Genomic DNA, 14,107 nt, shown 5'->3' with positions numbered 1-14,107 from the left:
AGTACTTTGAGAGTCTTTCAATGCCTACGACAAAGTCTAGAAACATGGTGACCGAGAACAACTAAAACCAAAAGTTGTGAGAGAAAAGTGCAAAGAGAAAAAGGGAGAGATGAAGTATAAATTTGTTTGAGTTTAGAAATAAGTATGGAATGTATTAAATAAGAGATAATAAATGAGATTAATTAGAATATTAGTATTAATAAGGGTCTTTTTTTACCATTAAATTTACTTAAATTCAAGATTTAAAAAATGTGTAACTTAAACCCATTTCTCTCTCTCTCTCTTTATATATATATATATATATGCCATTATTTTCCACATATTATATTTATAAGAGAGTAAAACTGAATAATTATTTACCATACCCAGTGTTATCCATAAAAGAGTATGATCGGCACTATTCTTGAGTTTTGCACATTATTGGGCATGTCCATAAGAGGGTACCGACATGATCGCACTTTTATATATATAGAACTGTAATCTGAGAAGAGGGAGTTAAAGGATTTTGATAATTAGATGATAATGATGTGCCATTGATGTAATATACATTACAATGATGAGATAATAAGATTTTTGGTTTTTTTTAACATTATTATAATATAAAATTACAAAATATATTATACCACTTTAATCTCATCACATTTCTAAATAATGTAATATTTTATTATTGTATTGAGATTATATTAATATAAGATTATAATAATGTAATATTACGGTGTAATGTAATATCACGGCAACCAAACGCCCCCTTAATGTTTAAAAGCATCAAGTGAAATTGATTTATAAAATAAAAATAAAAAAGAAAAAGAAAAAGAGAAACATAATGTGTAGTTCTATTGTTAAATAAGTTTGATCATTCTTGTTGTAACATCGCCAACTCTCCCATGCCATGAAGAGTTGGTGGGTTCAAACCTTCATTCTCCACTTTGTACGGGGGAAAATCAATCATTCTCATTTGTTCTAAATTCTTTACTTTTTATGATTTTTTTTTTCATGAAAGTTGGTGTAAAGATCAATTTCAAGTGAAATTAAGATAATCCATTTTATGGTTAAAATTTTTCTTGCATCTAGTCATGCACACAATACCGAGTTATTTATAATTTTAAATTAAATAAAATTAGATTTTTTTTTTAGATTTATACGATTTTTTTTTTAAGAATTATTAGTTATTGATCGTTTTGAATTAAAGAGTAATCCTATTTCAGCAACGTTCTTGCTTTTAATTGCGCCTAAGGGGCCTTGACACGCATAAAAGTTTGGGATCCAAGTGAGGGACCTTCTTTTTTTCTTTTTCTTTTTTTATAAACCAAGAAAGAGTCTTACTTTTACTTTTGCAGTTGCACTTGTATCTGATATTAATATAACATAAATATGCGGGGTCATGATAACATAAATACGTGGGGTCATGATAACATAAATATGAGGGGGTCTTCGATACGTGATTGGGATCTACTATGTTTTCTCATATGAATTGAGTAATAGTGGATTAGAGCACTTATAACAGTGGAGCTAAATAGTTATATAGTTATTTTAACTCTATCAAAACACAAAAATCAGCTATGTAGTAGTGGAGTTAAAGGTATTTTTTTTACCTTCATTGCTACAATACACATCTATCTATATGTGTACACCATAGCTGAGAGCTAAAAAAATAGTTTTTTATTCTCACTTTCTATTAAAAAAAAAAATTCTTATTTTTTCCTTTTCCATTTAGAACTCTCAACTCTCACCTCTCTCTCTCAACTCTCTCAGTTCTCTCTCAACTTCCTCTCATCACTGCCAGCCCACCCCTACGCTGTCGACCCACACCACCGACTCATGCCGCAGACCCACGCCGCCGATCCACGCCGCCAACCCATCTCGCCCATACTTGGTTGTTTTTTTTTTTTTTTCCTGCTATGGCTGTGGTGTGGTGGTGGTTGTGGTTATGTGGGTAGATCGGCATTGGTGGATGGTTGGGTTCGTCGGCATCAATGGGCTGTGGGTGGGTTTGTGGGTTGATCGGTGTGTGCGTGGTGGTGGCTCGGGTGGGTTTCGTGGTGGTGGGTGTGGGTGTTGCCTGGTGGGTCTGGGCATTTTTTATCCTCTATGGGAACCTCACAAGTCACCATTATCTAGCACCATTGGCGATAATACTCCTTTGTTGGGCATTTTCCAAGATTGTTTGTGTGGGCTTTATGGGCTTGCTTGGTGCTATATACTGTCCCCACTTAAAATGCGAAAAGGACTCGTCACTGCTCCATTTGCGAAAGGGCTCCAAGTACACACACCCCATTCCTAAATTAACTGTAAAAGGAATCTCAATAACCTTGCTACCTTTACCCCCACACCACCATGGGCTCTGATACCACTTACTGGGGAAATTAATACCTTGGAAGCTTCCTTGAATAATTAATATTACATATAGAGACACATTTTAACCCAAAATGCTTAAACCCAATAAGTATGTGCTAAATTAAGTTATATTAACCCTTTATTCTTTTCATCATTATTCAACGTGAGACTTCACTCACACATATAAATCCAACATGTTGTTGATTCCATTTTAAAAGATTCTAAGGCTATATTGTGGCTTTTAATATGCGTGTGTGTGTAGTAATTATAAAATATTTAGGTGTTGTCGGTTGATAAAATTTGGGCAAAAGAGATTTGGGTGTTGTTGGTCAATAAAGAATAGGCATAAAAGATTTGGGTGTTGTACAATCATTGGCTGATAAAAATATGGGAAAAATGCTAAAAGTTCCCTTAAACTTTGGGGTAATGGTTAATACATATCCTGAACTTTTATTTTAGCCAATTTCCTCTATGAATTTCTTATACGTGCCAAAATAGGGCCACTATTAGTTTTGTCATTCAAGTGATTAACGACATAATCATGTTGGACACACGTGCACCTGATTTGGCAAAGCCAAACTGATTGAGAGAGAGAAACTAGGCAAAACCAAAGAGAAATTGACAAGAGAGAGAGAAAGAGAGGCCATGGCATCGCGGGTCTAATGCCGTTCATGGTTTTTGATAGCAACACCTGAATCGAAAGAGAGAGATGTCGTCGCATTTCGTTACAGATACCCCTATTACCTTCGATCTAGGCCACTGTGCAACAGAGACACCTTTTGCAGACTCAAGGGTTTTGGAATATTTTTAAATTTTGTTTGTTTGGGTTCTTCAATTTTGTTTGTTTCTCATTTGATTTATCAAAATGAATAATTTTGGGTAAAATACTATTTTGGTCCTTCAATTTTATCAAAAGATTGTTTTTGTCCCTAAATTTTAAAATTTCTTTTTTCGTTTCTAATCTAATGGAAAGTTTGACTTTTATCCATAAACTATTGAAAATGTTTATTTTTCTGTCCTTAAACTTAAAAAAAGAAAGTTATTTTTTTTATCACTAAACTATTGAACATAATTATTGTTACGTCCCTATTTTTGTTTTTAAGCTATTGAAAAAAAAAAATCTTTACAAAGTTTGAGGATGGAAAAAGAACTTTTTTAAAGTTAGTAACGAAAGACAAAATTTTAGTAAAATTTATGAACCAAAATAGTATTTTACCTTTTTTTTTTTTTTTCGTTGATTTCGTACATTCCTTTGCCCCTGCCTCTCTCTGTCCCTCACTTCCTATTTTGTTTACAAAGCAAATCTTCAAAATTAATGTTATTTTTTGCACTACGTAAATGTTAGTTCCTAATTAATGAAAATTTATCAAGCAGTATGATGTCGCAGAAGCCTAAAAAAGTACACACGATACTCTCTTTGATGGGCAGAAACTAAATTGTTAGCTTCTAGGTAGTAAACCTCGAATTCACGAGAAATTCCTTGAATCCAAGAGGGGTTCCTTGAATCCACAAGGAGATAAATTGGAATCCACCAAAGAAATAATTCGACAAAAGTCTGTATTTTATTAATAATAATCTGAACGCTAAATTGCCTTTGGAGAGAACAATGAGTTTAAATAGTAAAAAAAAAACCTAAGCTGGCTAGAAATCCTAAGGCGGCTACGAAAGCATATAAAACCCTAATTTGACTAAAAAACATTAAAAACACCTAAAACAATGAAATAAATTACCTAAACCTAAAATAGAAAAAATTAAATTAAAAATATTAATGTTAAATAATTACAAATTTTAAATTTTGTCCTATATCAGACCCCTCCACTTGAAACAAACTTGTCCTTAAGTTGATGGTTGAAATCTGAAATCTTTCACTCCAAATAAACAAATACTTTGAACGCTTTAATGACTTAATCCAGTTTTGAAACTTGAATTCTTCATAGGTTGTAGCATAAAATTTATCCTCATCTACCTTCAATTTATTTGCAATATCAATCAACAAAGGACTAATAATAAAATTAAAATTGTCTACTCCAAGAAAATCAACATACTGTGTAGTCTAGGGATGGTAATAAAAGCTCAACATGTGAGTACCCAACCCGACCTGCGGAAACAATAGGGTCGGGTTTGGGTTTTAAAAATAAAACCTAAAACGAGTCCGGGTCGGGTTTGAGTTTTTGTGATACCCGCCCAAACTCGGCCCGTATATATTAAAATTACCAAACTGCCCTATGTGTGTGTGTGTGTGTGTATCTCACTAACTAAATCCTAACCTCAACTTCTCTTTCTCACTTCTCAATCTCCCTCAACCGCCCCCTCCCCTCATGCTCTCGCTCTCATCAAGACACCCTCACGGCCTCACTCTTGCTCTCACTCTCTCAGCCCGCTGCCCCCCACAAGCCCCCCTCTATCTCACGGGTTCGTTCTCCACCTTTTTTTATGTTTTGGTTTAGTTTCCATATATGATGATGAACAAAAATAATTGGCTTTGAGTCTTGAACATATATTCACAGGGATTGTGTTAAATTTCTTGTTTTAGTGTTTTGGTGTTTTACGTTTTTTTATTTATTATTTCATCTTGAAAAAGGTTTAGGATTTTTGTGTTTGTGTTTGTGATATTGAAAGGGAAAATGAGAAATCTGAAATTATTGTATATTTTTGTGATATTATTTGGTGTTTTACAAATTTTTATTATTATTTATCTTGAAAAATATTAGGATTTCTGTGTATTATTTCATCTTGAAAAATTGTATTTTTATGTTTGTTGGTTATAATTTGATGAAGTTTATTCCGTTTTTTAATTCAATTTTTTTTTTTTGTAGGTTCTTCAACTATGCCAAGTTCTGTTGAGGAAGTCTCAAGCAATTTCTAAGTCAATTGCAAGCAATTGGAGGGAGCATGAGAGACTGAAAGTTTCTAATCTAACAGATAATTAGGGTCAAAGTAGTTAGAATTGTAACCAATCACTAGGTGCAAATTCTTGATGATGTGGATCCTAATGAAGAGGATGAAAGATTAGTTTGAAGTTTTAACTTTTGTTTCTTGATGTTGGTTTTTTATGATGTTATAGCTTCTTGAACTTGTTTGTTGTAAATTGTAATAGTCCTTGATTTATTTGTAGCTTTTTTAAAAAATTATTTTTTTATTTTTATGTTTATCATGTGATTGATTGAAAAACAAAGAATTTCGAATTGGGCCCATTAGGACCAAGAATCCAATTTTCGTGCTTTTTTTATGTTTGATTTGAGTTTGTTTCATTTGGGCTGGTCTTAAAGATTCATGAAAAATATAAATTATTTTTGATTGGGCCACAGATTGGGCCTTAAAGTGGCATGGCAAGGCAGGGCCTATGGAGGCCCGACAGGGTAGGTTTGGGTTTAAAAAAAAAAAAACCCATTTATTAAACGGGGCGGGTTCAGGTTTTGGGGGCGACCCCGCGGGTCGGGTATTAAAAAACCCGGCCCAAACCGGACCCGTTGCCATTCCTAGTGTAGTCATCTTCAACAAATCAACCGAATCCCCTAGTGTAGTCATCTTCAACAAATCAACCGAAACCTGAGGATTGTGAGTTGTGGACTTATCCTCATATTTAACCTCAATTGAATTTTCAACAATATTCTCAACAATTACCATCTCTTGATCTCTATCATTATCCACAATCAACTCAAACTTCTTTTCTTTGACCTCTTTATCAAGTTTTGGCAAATGGTATCCTCAATCTTCAATTCAATAACTTGTTGCAAGTCTTGATCTTTTTTAACCACTTCAAAATTTTCTTTAGAAATAGACTGCTTCTTTTCAACCCTTAAACCCTTTCCTTTACTTGACACATGGACCTGACTGTGATGATTTTGGTTTTGTGGTTGACCTTCCATGTTTTAAACATATTGCTTTTCATATGAATATACAGATTTATAATCAATACTTGTATAATCTAGTATATCATAGTAGTCATTAGGAAACCATAAATCAATTAATACCTTTTTCATTCTTTGTCAATAGCAAATTGGATGCTTACCTCACCGCTTTCTATCGATTTAAATATCTTCCTACCATTAATCTGCTTTATTGTCCAATTTATTAGATGCAAGCCGCACTTTTCCTTCAACACAAATGTTCCAAAAATTAAAATACTCTTCCAAATCAAGAAGACAGTCAATAAAATCCAACTTACACATATCTCCGTCAAAGAATGAAATTTGATTGTAGTTAGGAGTGTGTCTTTGGATATATTAAACACTGTTGTTGTGAAACGATTTCCTAGCAAGAAGAGTAGCAATTTGTTGTTGGATTTTGCTTATAAGTTGCTGACTCTTTTCACGAAATTGTTGATTCTCATCACGAAATTGTTGAGTCTCTTCACGAAACTTGTATAACTCAGCCCTAGTGAGGACTGAGTTATTGACGTCATCATTGTTGTGATGGTCACTATCTCGCCAGTTAGCCATCAGACCAGGGTATGTCAAGGCTTTGATACCAGTTGATGGCTTTGAAGCCCGAATAAATCATACATGATGCTCTCTTTGATGGGCAGAAACTAAACTATTGGCTTTTGGATAGTAAACTTCAAATCCACAAGAGATTCCTTGAATTCACAAGGAAATAAACTAAAATCTACCAGAGAAAGAATTTGACAAAAGCCTGTATTTCATTAATAATAATCTAAAAACTGAATTGCCTTTGGAGGCTATAATGCGGTTAAATAGTAAAAAGAAAACCTAAGGCGGCTATGAAAGTATATAAAACCCTAATTTGGCTAAAAAACATTAAAAACACCTAAAACAAGGAAACTAATCACCTAAACCTAAAATAACAAAAATTACGTAAAACTACTAAAGTTAAATAATTACAAAAATTAAATATTAAACTATGTCCTACGTTAGATTGCATACATATTCGGGTTTCCTTGGCAATCAAAGGGCGCCTTAAGGAGAATCATGACACTTTTCTCTAAAACTGACTTTTTTTGCTAAACTGGCTTCTCTTTTTTTTATTTTTTATTTTTTTTTATATATATTTTATAATCTAAAATGACTTAGTTTCTCTTCATTCCTTAAGATTTCATGGGATTGAATTTGGCAATTTAAATTTGACGTGTGTCTCACGTGACTATGTCGTTAGTCACTTAAATGGAAGAGTGGCTCTATTTGGCACATGTGTGAAGTTCAGGGAGTAAATTGATTAAAACAAAAGTTAAGGGAGTGTATTGGCCACTACCTCAAAGTTCAAGAGGTCTCTTAACATTTTTCCTTAAAAATTTTAGTAAAATAGTATGCGATTTTAGGGAAAATAATAGAAAAATAAATGAAGAAATAATATTTAAATAGGATAGAGAAAAATAGAAAATGCATTGATAACTGTATTTGAAAACTTAGGAATGAAAAAAGAAAAGAAAAGTAAGTTTTAATCTTCAATTTGGGTGAAAAAAAATAGATAGTCTGTTGGTGAAGGCTCTTAATCCATCTAAACTCAAATCTCACATGAGTTTATTGGGTGGGTGAATTGGGTTCCAACCATCAAAATGCTGTATTAGCACTGGGCTAATGTTATTGGGCCATAGCGTCACCTCATGTTCCCTACTTATGTCTCTTCTCTATGGGCCTTTGAAGTTGTCAACATCCACACGTAAAACAACCAACCCCACGCACTAACCCAACTCCACCCATCCAAAAAAGGAAAAAGCTCAAAAAAAAAAAGAAAAGGGAAGTATAGATAGACAAAAATACGAAAAGTGGGACCAAGTAACCACGTGGAGACCATGTGGCAAAGGCAAAATGGCAATTGGCAAAGCATCACCGCCACTTCCATCCACCTCTTCTTTTCTTTTTGGCTCCTCCTCTCCTCTTTCTATCCACCCACTAACTTTCCTTTCCCTTCCCTTCCCTTCCCTTTTCTCTCTCTGTCACTTTCTTTAACCCTCCGCAACTCCTTCCTCTTTCCCTTCTAACTCTATATTGCGCACAAGCTAATAAAATTTACACGCGCACACACAACACATAACAAAACAAAACAAAACAAAACAAAAAACAGTGTTTGGTAAAAATCAATCGCAACCAAGAAGCAAAGGGAGAAGAAGGCGATGGCGAAGAAGAGGAAATCGGACGCCACGCGCTTGGACGAGGTGGATCGAAGCATGTACACCACTTTCTGCAGCGCCGCTAACTCTCTCTCCCAGCTTTACTCCCAAGCCATGAACCACCAGCGACTCTCTTTCCAAGCCGGTGAACGCCACGCGCTGGTTTGATTCTCTTCCTCCTTCCTTATCATATTATATTTCGTTTTGATCTGATGGGGTTGCTTTGTTATGGCCTTTTGTTTGTTTCATCGCTTTGTTTTTTTTTTTTTTTTGGTAGTATTGTTTCTCGGATTGTTTGGTTGCCGTGAAAATTGAAAGAGAATAATCAAGTTTGGAATTTTTTTTTTTGTTTGTTTGTAGTTGTTCTCTGTTTGTTCCAACTTTTGTTTTTGTTGGGTTTTAAATAATGAAGAAACTGAGATTATTTTATTTTTTCCAATTGTCCTTCATGTTCTCAGAGACCCACTGGTGCTATTTGATGTTTTCGTTATTGGGTCGTTTTTATTTTTGGTCCTATATATTCGTTTCATGGTAAAGTTATTATTTTTTGACCCTTAAAACCCAATTCTGCAAATTTCCTTATTGTTTGCGGGGTAGATTTTTTTTTTTTTTTTCCTCATGATAACTACACACACTGGTGACTGTTGAATTACAAGGTGGTTTGAATGATGTTTCTTGGTTAACTTTGTTTTACCAAGAATTTTTGCACTGGGTGTGTTTCACTTGTGTGTTATTGATGCCAAGCAAATTAGAAAGTAAGGAGCTTATGATGTTTTATAGGAGAGGAAACATGGTAATTTTGCCATAGAGATTTTTATCTCATCGACTCGAGTCGGTCATAAGGAGTCATGAAGGCCTCAAATAATAGCTTAGCCAGCTCTTGCTCAAAGTTTCATGAAACTCAAGTGCTGATACGCTTTAATTTACACAATTCATGGCTTCTTATAATGGACTTGAGTCTGTGGGATCATTTGTCTTTGTTGTATCTGAAAGAGAGTTAGAGAACTAAATTTTGTTCTCAAATATTAATCCTTTGAGCATGTGCAACATTTAACTATATATCTTTATGTCATTTTGCAAAAAGGAGTAGTGGGGTTCTGTTTTTTCGGTGTCAAGGGTTTGTATGGCCTAATTCTGCCTATGTCCGTGTGACTGTTTGGCATCAAATATTTTGTGCACAGTTAGTCCCAAGCCTAGAAAAAGGAGGAGGGTTGTAGTGGGTTGACAGATAACGTAAAATATAGTCACTTTATTATGAATGAAAGGGTTTCTATGTCCTAGAATATATGGTATTGTTTATCCTTTACAAGTATAACAAGGATTTTTGTTTAATTTAAGCTTGGATGATGGTCAACTACTGGAATTGTAATAGTATTTGTAGGTTGAACTATTTAGGAGACACACCTTTGTACTACAAAGAATACAATACATAAAATATGACAATATTTGATGGCACAATACCTTAATATGTGCATACTGATTTCTAAACACAAATAGTCGATGGAATCTTACAAGTCTGATCAGTAAGCCTCTTAGTAATCACTCTCCCTGTCTCATCTCTCTAGATTTTTCCTCTCTCTATGCTAGCTCATAGTTTCTTACTAGAAACCAGTCCACCACATCCTCTCTGCTCTTGCTATTTTTAATAGAATAGCCCCTCTACACCGAGTTTTCTCACCCAATTATATTGAGACACTTCTTTCTGTTATTACTTATTAGGTAATTTGCTGAATCTAGAAATGACATATATTTGTTCTACGTTTCAATCATGTGCTTTTTAATGGTGTTTTTTTTTTTCTTGATCTTGTTCATTTTCGACACCTTTCACACTTATTTTATTTATTTATCTTTAATGATTCTCATGTATTTTCCTTTTCTTTCCTGTTTCCTTGTTCTCTTCAAAGCTTCTAGTCATTGCTTTCACTTTGTGCTTACATGCTCTGAACATCTGTCTGCTTGCTTTGGGATACTTTTCTTAGAAATTCATGTGAAGTACATGAAGCCTTTTGATAAGAGTCTTTCTGGTGCTTTTGTACATAAACTGATGCATTGATTCTAATTATTTATGTTCTTTGAATTGTTTGTGCTATATCATCTTTCTTTTTCTTTCTATTTTTTATATTTTTTTAAATGCTTGGTTTATAGCTAGGATTGTGAGAGGTTGAGGTCCATCCAAGAAACTAAGATTGCACAGTTTCAAGGGTCAGCTATCACTGATTTTAGTACTTCTCAATGTAGCAACTACTCTTTGACAGTCTCTGAATAATAAAAAATTAACATTTTCTTTTATATATATATATATATATATATATATATATATGCACACACACACATTTAGAGGAAGTGGAATGCTAGATGCTTTGAGGAATGTGAACGGTTTATTCTTGACATTAAGTTTTTCTTTTTCCGTACTCTCCTTTTGTGGAGTTTAGTTTTGCCTTCTTATTCTTGTTTTTCACTTTTTCTCTCCCTGATCTTATTGATTGTTGTAATTTGGGTTCTTGATTTGTGCCAATATATATATATACATATATACAGACACACACATATCACCCGTCTATGGGTGTATTACATTTCCCCACTATGAGCAATGTATTTGTAAGTGCATAGTAATATGAAATGGTTCTCTATCATGTGGAAACTGTAATACACCCAGAAAGAAATTGCAATCCAAAATAGTATTTTCATAATTATTTTTGGAAAATTGTTTGAAATTTTTATTTTTTCCTCCCTTCTACTACAGGCAGTACATGCCTAGTTATAAATATCGAAGCCACCCAGGTGGACCAAATATTATATTCTGACACAGGAGAGATTAGTCACCTCCCCCCCCCCCCCCTCCCTTCTCATCTTTTTGGAAATATCTAACACCGAACAGCACATTGTTAGAGAGTTCAAAGTTTGAACCCACTTAAACACCTGCCACCTCAAGTTTTGGCATGGAGATTCATATGTGCTGCATGTGCTTCTTTTTGAAATTATCTTAAAGAAATAGGTGGCTCTTATATTTGAATTACCAGTGTTGACTTTTTTGGACTATTCTTTTTGGGTCTTTATATTTGTAGAAATGGTCAATCATGGGTGATATCCCGATGTTAGTTACTGTCAATAACTTGCTGCTTGGACTTAAATGTTAATGTCTATTGTCTATTTTGGTAGTTTGGCCTTTTCTTGTAGCCTTTATATTTTTGCTATATAACATACTCCTCTCGCTCTTCTAAATTCTACTTGCAGGAGAAACTTTATCAATGGGTTTTGAGACAACAGGAAGAAGGATCAAGAGTGACAACAGTGGACATAGTAGCTTATATGCAGGTTTCTTAGCTTGCCACTATTTAATGGTCCTTTTATTACTGTTGATCTGCTTTCTGGTTTTATGTATTTCTGGTGTAACTTCCTTTATGGCTATCACTTTTGTGCTATACTTGTGATGGAATTGTGTTGCATATTCTTGTGCATGTTGCCATATGCATATAAATTGTATGGGACTAATTCTATAGAAGTAAGCAATCAGCAAATTGCAATCTGGTCTATCTTCCAATATGTAAATTCATGTTGGGATGTATATACATATTTTAAGACAGGGAGTATGATGAAAATGAGAGGAAGGGTGTTGGTTATCATTTCTCAGTTTTATCATTAAAATCAAGGTAAGTGGAGTTCATTGGATAGTTTTACAAGTGTACAATTTGGGATAGATTTACATATATGAGTGGGTTTTTTTTTTTTTCAAATTGTGTATGTTGATGAAGTCAGTCAGTTGCATTCAAGGCAAATAGGGACTTTTCAGGATGATTTTAAATGTAAGCTTTGAATTAAGCTGTAAGTTTGGTGGAGGAAAAAAGTCTTGGTTTGAACCTCACAATCCTATGATGTGAGGTAAAGTGCTGAAAATCATGCACATGCGAAGTACGTTTTTTTTTTTTAATGTTTTAAGTTTCTCTAGGCGTTTAGTTGCTGACATGTTGGTTTAATGGGCCTCCTGTTCAATTTTTTCCTGCTGTTTAGTTGCCGAGACTCTCCCAGTTATTGTTTATGATGTTGTTGCTCTTGAGAGCGTCTCTTCTTGTTGTCCTATGTAATTCTGTTTTGTTGGTTTTAATAAATTTTATTTCCGCAAAAAAAAAAAAATGTGTTTCTAGGCGTGCATAAGTCCAATGCACAACCCTTGTCAGCGACTGATGGGAAGCAACAAATATTTTCATATATTTTAAATGAAAAAATTGGGCTTGAGTTGTATTTTAGTCCCCAACCCAAATTCCTCCACAGATGGTTTTTATTAGTGATTTAGATTTAAGGTGTAATTTATGAAGAGTTGAAAATTGAAATCTTTTGCCCTTGTGTGCTCTTAGAAAACATTTAGGGTCCTCTCCTATCTGGCCACCCTCCTCTTGGATACATAGCCCACATCTGGGAGTAATGAAAGAAAGAGTTATGATCTGTGTTGTCTAGAAGCTTCTAAGTAAATTAATTCCTAGTGCCATACTTGTATATGTTAAAATCATGCTTTCATGAAAAAATACGAAATAAAAATGATGAAGGGTTGGACCGTATCCAAGCCATCCATTCCCAAGACATTTTGGCTTTAGCAGAAAACAATGTGTCTAGTAGGCTTCTCTTATCAGTTATCACCCCAGGTTGCTGAAGAAGATACGAGAAACGTATATGATTTAGCTGTCTTTTAGTGTTTTAAAATCTCTGGATTGCTAAATCCAAAAGCCAGATTCATATTTGCACTCAAGTCTACACTACCAAGATGGCAAGTCTCAAACCATGCTTATTTAAGTGGAAAAAAATATGACAAAAGGTCAGATGGTGCTGAATTATCTATTGGTGCTATCTTCTCTCGTGTAGATTTTACCATGCTGGAATCATTAAGAGATGTTCTTTTATTTTTTGCTGAATCATTTAATTGTTTTTCAGCAAGGAAGGTCTTAGCCGCTTTGATGACCTCATTGCTGGTTTTGCCCAAATCCAGGGAAGGCAAAAAGAAGGATTGTATCTCTATGGCAAAATAAAGTGACTTCTTGATTGTTTATTCGATTTTTCTGCAGAATGAGCTTGAATATGGAGCAGATGAGCCTCCAATGTCCCCTAGGCTTCCATTTCAAAACCAGCATGCCCCGAATGCCAACTTAACCAATTTGGGAGCCGCCATCTCTTCTAGCCCTTTTGGGCCAGCAACTGTTGGGCAGGGAGTTCGTTCTGGGCAATCTGATAATCAGGGTAAGAACTCTGTATTCTCAAATGCTCTATCAAGCCCTGTTCGTCGGAGCCTTCAATCCTATCAGCTAGCACAAGGTGGTTGCCATTCAAACAATACTATGTCATCTGGAAATGGACCCCGCAATAATGAGGCAAACTATGCTCATCACCATAACCGGGATACCAACTCACCAAGTTCTAATGATTGCATGGACATGCATGCAGATAGTCCAGGTCATGATTTTCCATACTGAAAATACTGATCAGGGAAAAAGGTAAAAAAGAAAAAGTTATAAAAAGAAAAAGAAATGTTTCCCTGTTTGAATTTCTGTTTGATGTAGTCTTGTGTGATCAGAGATATTGAAATTACTAATTAATGCAAATCTAGAAAATTTCAATTTTTATTTATTTGTTTATCATTTCTGGTCACAATTGTTTGTTTGATATGAATGTAGGGGCTAATGAAAGAAGTAATAAATAAAATATAGCAATAATTTC

General features: G+C 34.3%; 1 protein-coding gene across 1 annotated transcript; it reads left to right on the top strand.

Annotated features, from left to right (window-relative positions):
* Positions 1–8,119: 8,119 nt before the first annotated feature.
* On the top strand, positions 8,120–14,013 carry LOC142624467 (uncharacterized). Its single transcript, XM_075798036.1, has 3 exons — positions 8,120–8,566; positions 11,639–11,719; positions 13,459–14,013. The coding sequence occupies exons 1-3, from the start codon at positions 8,408–8,410 to the stop codon at positions 13,861–13,863; spliced, it is 645 nt and encodes a 214-aa protein (XP_075654151.1). The 5' UTR covers positions 8,120–8,407; the 3' UTR covers positions 13,864–14,013.
* The last annotated feature ends 94 nt before the right edge of the window (positions 14,014–14,107 follow it).

The sequence above is a fragment of the Castanea sativa genome, chromosome 2, assembly GCF_040712315.1.
Source record: "Castanea sativa cultivar Marrone di Chiusa Pesio chromosome 2, ASM4071231v1".
In the NCBI taxonomy this organism is placed as follows: Eukaryota; Viridiplantae; Streptophyta; class Magnoliopsida; order Fagales; family Fagaceae; genus Castanea; species Castanea sativa.
This window is presented reverse-complemented; position numbering and strand designations above follow the sequence as displayed.